At 60.4% G+C, this 7,114-nt stretch overlaps 2 protein-coding genes across 2 annotated transcripts in view; both read left to right on the top strand.

Annotated features, from left to right (window-relative positions):
• Nucleotides 1-170, top strand: part of ADRB3 (adrenoceptor beta 3) — a 24,391-nt gene extending 24,221 nt beyond the window's left edge. The window contains 1 exon segment of the mRNA XM_035896035.1: nucleotides 120-170. Coding sequence (XP_035751928.1) covers nucleotides 120-170 — 51 coding nt within the window.
• Nucleotides 171-2,700: 2,530 nt separating this feature from the next.
• LOC104127859 (nucleoplasmin) lies at nucleotides 2,701-4,152 on the top strand. The gene is made up of 5 exons (XM_035896044.1): nucleotides 2,701-2,848; nucleotides 3,065-3,147; nucleotides 3,257-3,376; nucleotides 3,634-3,727; nucleotides 4,067-4,152. Exons 1-5 carry the CDS (start codon nucleotides 2,785-2,787, stop codon nucleotides 4,150-4,152), a joined length of 447 nt encoding a protein of 148 aa, XP_035751937.1. The 5' UTR covers nucleotides 2,701-2,784.
• The last annotated feature ends 2,962 nt before the right edge of the window (nucleotides 4,153-7,114 follow it).

A 7,114-nucleotide genomic window follows, 5' to 3' on the forward strand; every position in this document is an offset into this window, starting at 1 on the left:
GCGGGCGGCCTGCCTCTGCCGCTCTGGCTTACGGGCTGCTGGAGCCCCAGACCTTACGCATGGTACTTTTTGCCCAGTGCTGGATCCCCCTCCGTGCACGCCGCTCCCCTTTCTCCCAGGGTGGTCGCTTTGGGTCCCTGTTCCTGGCGCTACGCAGCTGCAAGGGTTGAGCCTGGTGGGTGATGCTGCGTCCCATCCCGCCCTCTTCTTGCAGAGCCGGGCCTTGCGAAGGGGACAGAGGAGCAGCGCTGGGGGCGACGGCGCAGGAAGGACCCTCCAGCGTGGGCACCCACCCAGAGAGGAGAGGGGCTCTCCCTCAGGAGCACTCACGGTCACAGCAGGGCTTCTCCATGCCATCGGTGCTGGAGAGCTGGAGCCAGCTGGGAAAAAGCTCCCGAGCCACTTGCCAAGAGGCAGCGCAGCCTCGGGACGTGCCTGTGCTCCCTGTGCAGGGGGGGACGAGCTCCCGCCCCGGGGGTGCTTCCTGGTGTGGCTGGCATCGGGATGTGGTGGCCAGCAGCTCTGCTCTCCCAAAGGACCCTGTCATCCTGGGCTTGGCCAGGTTTCGGACAGCCCGTCGGGAAGAGGAGAAGAGCCTCCTGCAGGCATGAGCCCTTTCCAGGATCTCCCCTCCACGCCTGCCCCAGCCGCTGCATTCCCAGGGCTGGGTGCAATCCCGGGAGCCGCAGCGATACCTTTAGCAAAGGAGAAGCCCAGGGGAGCGAGGGGACCTCCGAGCAGGGGAAACTGGGCAAAAAGTGTGAATTATGCTCTTGTCAAATATCCTCCTGTTTCTCCCTCTCCATTCAGGGCGGACACCCATGTTTCCGTGCCGTTCGGGGATGGGGGTTTGTTCAGATGAGGCTGGAGGAGCAGCCAGGGTCAGGCGGGGAGAGCGTTGTCGGAGGGTCATTTTCATCCCGAGGGCCCTGCACGTTGGTCTGGGTACGGGGGGCAGTGGGGTGAGGGCTGGGAGGTGATTCCCTCGAGCTTTAAAGCCAATCTGTGCTGCCAGCATGGTGGGAAGCAGCGATGGGGCCAGTCCAGCTCCTCCGCACGTGCTGTGGCGGGAGCAGAGCTCGGGGGGGCGTACAGAGGGGTGCTCGCGTTCGTGGCTGTGCCCATGCCACGCTGCCGCATGGCAACTTTTGGGGATGATGTTGGTTGTAAATATATCATGGTGACTGTAAAGGTTTTGTCCTGTTTTGTCTCCCCACCCACCCTGTGCGTGAAATAAACCTTTGAAACTCTGCGATGCCTTCGAATCTGTGCCAAGCAGAGGGATTTTTCCTCCACGTGCCCTTTCCGAGGGGCTGCCCCAGGCTCGGGGCTGTGTCCCCCTCCTGGGCTCCTGGGGCTGTGGACCGGCTGAGCAGGCAGGCGGGGAAAAGCTGTGCCCTGACTGTGCCACGAAAAAAACCTGCCACATCTCCCCACACCCCAAAAGGGCAGCAGAGCTGCTGGGGCTCCCCAGGGGTTTGCGAGCCTGGGAAGGCACCAGAAATGCACCTCCATCGCACCGTAATTCAGGAGGTTTTTACCAGTGTGAGCACTTGCTTGGGGGAGGCGGAGAGCCCTGCACTGGGATGGTGCCCAGAGCACCGGGGCACACCATGCACCCTGAGCTGCCCTGGCCACCCCATTCCTCCCCAGGAGCCCGTGCAGGGGCACCCGGTGCCACCTCCCAGTGCTGGGGAAGTCCCAGCTCCTGCATGGAGCCCGCGGGGTCTGGCTGCAGCCCCAGGGACCGGGGTGATGGGGGTCTCCCCTGCTGGGATCCTCCCTTGGTGCATTTTGCTTTTAATACCCAGCAAGGATGAAATCACTAAATAAAGAGAAAAACCCAGCTCTCGGACACTGTTTCCATTTTAGAGCTTCAGACGTCCGTTTGGTGGCTCTCAGAGGGGTGGTCTCTGATCCCAAACCCCAGGCAGGCAGTGAAGGGGGGCTGTCCCAGGGAATGGGGGGCCCCAGGTCTCTGCAGGTCCCACTCAGAGCGCTGGTGTCCTTGACTCCAATCAAGCTAAAGTTTGCTTGAGTGGAGCTGCTTCTGCCTTTGAGCTTAATCATCTGCTGTAGGTCCTTGGGGGGTGTGCGGTGATGAGGGGGTGGGGGGTGCATTGGTGCCAGCTGGGGAAGCCACCAGCCCTCCCCAAGCACCTGCGCTGCATTCCCAAGCTGCACCTCCCTGGGGTCCCCTTTTCTTTATTAGCAGCCAGCACCAGGTATTGGTGTTCCTTTCTTCCTGCTGCTCCTCTCCCTGGCTGGGTATGGGCTGCTGGGCAGGGATGTGTCCTGTGGTCCCCTGGGGTGGCTTGCTGGAGGGGCAGCTCCCCTAGCACCCCAGTTCCCATGCTGGGTTGTGCTGCTGGATTAAACTTTGGTGCTGGCAAAGCACTTGGTGCTTGTGTGGTGTTTGGATGCCTCCAAGTGCTCTCTGTGTGCTAAACGCTTCCCTGAGGCTTTAGCTGCTCTGGGTAGCCAAAGCTGCTCTGTGCTGGGAGGGTGTGATGAGTGTCCTGGGCTACCCTTGCTGGTTTTATCTTTAAATGCATTTAACTGGCTTTTCCCTTCCCTGGGGGATGCCTAAGTGGCTAAGGTGTTTTATTCCTCACTTAGCAATACTGCCCTGCCCAGGGAGGCTGCTCTGGCTGCTGCCCTGGCTCTGGGGTGTTTGCTCTCGGTGTTCCCAAGTCATGTTTCTGCTGCAGAGCAGCTGAGCGCTGTTTGCTCTGGTGTTTGTCCCACAGGAACTGGTTCCTGGTGTTGGGTCTGCTGTGGAGGATGAGCAGCTCTTCTCCTTTCTCCAGGTTGCTGTCAGAGGAGAGGCCCGTTGCTGCCCTGTGGGGTACGGAGCTGGATGCCCTTGGTGGGACCTGGTGGGGAGTGAGTGGGGGGATGGTGGATATGCCCTGTGGTCACCTGGGGTGGATGTGTATGGGGTGTTTCCCTCTTTCTCGTGGTGCTTGCACCCAGGAAAGCCCCCCCTTTTGCTTCTGGCTGGCCTGAGGCTTGCAGAGGGGGAGCAGCACATGTGTGCACAGATGCTGCTGCATCCCCGCAGGCTGCCAGCTGAACAAGGGCACCCAGAGCTGCGTGGTGAAGGAGGATGATGACTTCTTGGAGCACCTGGTCCTGCTGAGGACGGTGAGATCCGAGGCTCACCAAAGAGCCCGTTGGAGCAAGCCTGTGGCCCAGGAGCAGGGCTGGCTGATGGCCGGGCTCCATGCCATGGGGTCTCTGCTTGGCTCCACAGATCTGCCTGGGGGCTGAGGCCAAGGATGAGCTGCACGTGGTGGCTGTTGATTCAAAAAATACCTATGGACAACACAAGCCAGTGCCCATCGCAGCGCTGCGGACCTCAGTGCTCCCCATGGTAAGGGCAGCCAAGCGCCTGGTGTGCAGCCCCTGGCTGTGGGGCAATAATTTACCCCCGGACCCTGGTCTCCATTGAGCCATGGCCAAGGCAATGCTGGGGGCTCCTTCCTGCTCTGGCTGTGTCCATCTGACTGCCTGCAAACCCCTCCCTGGTGCAGGGGAGCTGCTTGCCCTGTGACAGTGCCATGGGGATTAATGTGGGCTGCTGCCCACCCGGGCTGGGCTTGGGGGGCTCTGAGCTCTGTCTCTTTGCAGATCAGCCTCAAAGGTCTGGAGCTGGTCCCTCCTGTCACCTTTGTGCTCAAGTGTGGAGCTGGACCAGTTTATCTCAGCGGGCAGCACATCATCTGTGAGTGCACCAGGCTGTGGGTGGGCTGGGGCTGCACTGGGGATGCTCCTGGGTCCCACGGGGGCTTTAGGGGCAGCTGGTGCCCCAGGCAGGGCTGCTTCACCCTGGGGATGGGGGGTTTGCTGGTCTGGGGGGAAGATCAGTGCCCGTTTGCATTGATGGGCTTGACACAGTCTGTGCCGGCTCAGCTTTGCTGCCACAGGTGGGATGGTGTCCGTGTTCCTGCTCCCCGTGTGGGGTGGGATTGCTGGGCTGTGTTTGCAGTTGGGGGGGTTCTGCCTCCCCTCAGTGGGTCAGGGCCACCCCCCGCTGCTTCAGCCTTCCACCTCCTCTTCTCAGTGGAAGATGATACCATGTGCGAAGCCCACGAGGAGGAGCTCTCGGAGGAAGATGTAGGTGATGAGGACGATGCCAAAGCATCATAGAACAGCTGCAGCTCGGAGAAGACTTTGGCTCTGGGAGTGGAGCTGGTGTGATGGTGGGGACACCCTGTGCCGGGATGATCCTTGCAGGGGGACACAAACTGTCTGGGCTTTGGATAGCATCCGTCTTCCCTGCCCTCTCTGTTCCTACTGTATTCCCAGAAATGCTCTTTTTTCCTCTTTATTTTTTTTTTGTTGCAATAACAATAGGAAAGTGCAAATACCCTGGCATTAGTCTGGACTGTGCTCTGCTGCTCCTGCGCCAACCTGTTCTCGCTTGCTGTCCTGTCCCTGCTGCCTCCCTGCCTCCTCTTGGGAAAACTCCACATGTGCGATTACCGGGTGCTGCAGGCTGTATTGCCAACCCATGGGGCTGGGGATCCGGCTGCCCTACCTGCTGCCAGGACGGGGGGCTCGGGGGCTTTGCCAGCCCCAGCCTGGCTGGAGGAGGAAGGCTGCACCATGCTCTGGCTCAGGGCTTGCGTCTCTGCATAAGCTCAGCCACCCCTTTGGAAGCCAAGGTGCTCGTGCCCCCGCTGCGCAGCCCTGGCACCAATTATCCTGCGCAGTCCCTCCTAATGGTCCTCTTGTTCTGGTCGGCATTGCTCTGGTCATTGCCTGCTTGGATCAACAGGACAAAGTTGTGTTGCCGTCTTCCTGGCAGCCCAGGAAATGCAGCCAAAAGCTGCCCTGAACAAGCAGCTGCTGAAATAATATAATTAAAAGTCCTAATTGAGAAAATTGCCCAAATCCATTATAGGCATGATATTAGCTGGCAGTGGGGTTGACTTTAAAGAGGAGCCCTGAATCTGCAGGCGGGGCAGGCTGGCAAGGGAGCACACGGGTGTCTCGCTTTATTTTCCCCACTTATAATAGAGAAAGGCAGAGTGATGAGCTGATCGGCGCACGGGGGAAGATTGCTGTCGTCACGCTGTAATGGCTTGGGAGAGGCTGGAGATGGGCCTGGGTGAAACCAGCCCTGATGGGCTGCAGCCTGGCAGCACGTCAGCCCCCAGCGTGGGCTGTGCCCAGCCCCAGCCGTGGGGACACGAGGGGACAGGATGGCAGGGTGATCGCACGCAGCCTTCGCCCCGGGAAGGGGTTTCTCGAGCATCGCCTCCCCAAAGGCAAGTGTGTGCCCTGCGCGGGTTTGAGACGTGCCCTGGGCTGGGGGGCAGAAACCAGCGCTGTGCATGGCCCCGAGCGCCAGAGGGGGGAGAGGAGGGGGAAGAGCAAAACTATAATGAGCAATTAACTCCTCCAGCTTTTCTCTGCCCTCGCCTGGGTCCCAGCACACAGGACTGTGTGTGCTACTTCTGGAGAGAGGATCGGAGCCAGGACTGTTGCCTTTCTCACTGAAACAGCTGATTCTGGCTTGTTTTCCCCACAGGGATCAGCTCCGGGACCCGGCTCTAGTCGGAGCTGGTCCATGGGACGGTGCATTGCCCAGAGGCAAGGGCTCTCCCTTGCTCCCCGCTACTGGGGTTGAAGGTCCCTCGCAGGGGCCAGGGTGTCCTGCGTGAGCCTGAGGGTGATGCACACACCCCCCCCGCCCATCCCAGAGGGGTTCTGAAGGTGCTGGGCATGGGCAGCAGTGCCAGCCTCGGAGAGTAGGAATAAAGGCTGATGAATTCATTGCTCCCACTTCCTCAGGTGGGAATGGATGGAGCTGTTAATTGGAAAGCTCCCTGAATGCTGGCTGCTCCGTGTCATCCAGCAGCCACATTAAGACATCTTGCTGAGCACAGAATAAGCCCTATAAAGAAATCCAGGAAGAAAAGAAACACAAAGTGGATTAAGGTCGGTGCCAGTGCACAGCAGCCTCTTCAACTCCCAGTGCCTGTCAGGGGAGCGCCCGGCAGCGAAGTGCATGAGCAGCGATTTGCTGGTGCCTTCCCGGGAGCGGTGGGAGCCCCGTGGTGAAGCCCCCCTGGCTGCCCCCTGCATCGAGGACTAACTCCTGGGTGCTTGCCTGCGGGTGCTCGGGGGCAGAGCTGTCACCCTGCACCAGCCACGAGCCCCTTGCTGGAGCCCGGTCTGCAGGATGGCATGCACAGCCCTGGCAGCGATGGAGCCAGGGGAAAGGGGGTGTGCTTGGGGGGATGCTCTGTGCCCCTTCCCACAGCCCCTGGCAGCGGCACGCTCACCCCATCCTGCACAGCAGCATCTCCTGGAGGGCTTTAGCATAACCATGGCAACTGCCAGGTAATTAATAGACGAGTCTCAGTGTCATGGAGACAAAACAGGAACAAACAGAGCATGCGGGGTGCGGGGTTCTACACCTGTCCAGCTGACTGTGGAGGGCCCCAGTGCAGGATGCGGCCCCTGGGTGCACTGCATGCAGCTGGTGCTGTGTCTGCCCAGCCAGCACCAAAGTGGGCTCTGTTCCCCCCACGGCGAGGATGACTCTGCTGCAAGGGTGGCATGTGGTGGCCAGCATCCCCTGGGCAGGATGGGGCTCTGCATGCGCTGAGCACCACGATGCAGCCCCCAGCTCCTGGCAGGATGGGTGCCAGCCTATGACAGCAGCAGGATGGGCAGTTGAGCACGGGTGGCTTAGAGACTTTCTGTGGAGAATAACTGAGTTTCGGCAGTGAAAGTGGACGTGAGAAGGATGTTTTAATGCAGAAGTTGCTCCCCTTGGGCTAAAAGCTGCTTGCGAGATTCCTTTTGGGCTCACTTGTTCCTGGGAGTTTGTGTGCTTTGCACAGGGCGATGGGCATGGCAGCCCTGGGCTCAGCAGCAGCACAGCCTGGCAGGGCTGGGGGTGGTTTTTGGGTGGCTTTGCTGGGTACCCGGTGCTTGTGTGTCCTCCAGATGTTCACCCCCCAAAGCCCAGGGGAGCTGTGCAAGACCCCCAGGAGCCAGGGCTCGCCCCAGGCTTTGCCTGTGCAGAGATGTTGGTGCCTTCCCCTGCTGGGGGGTGGTCCCACGCCTCCACTGGGCGCCAGTCGCAGCCTCTCCT

The sequence above is a fragment of the Egretta garzetta genome, unplaced genomic scaffold (genome assembly GCF_000687185.1).
Source record: "Egretta garzetta isolate BGI_Z169 unplaced genomic scaffold, ASM68718v1 scaffold296, whole genome shotgun sequence".
In the NCBI taxonomy this organism is placed as follows: Eukaryota; Metazoa; Chordata; class Aves; order Pelecaniformes; family Ardeidae; genus Egretta; species Egretta garzetta.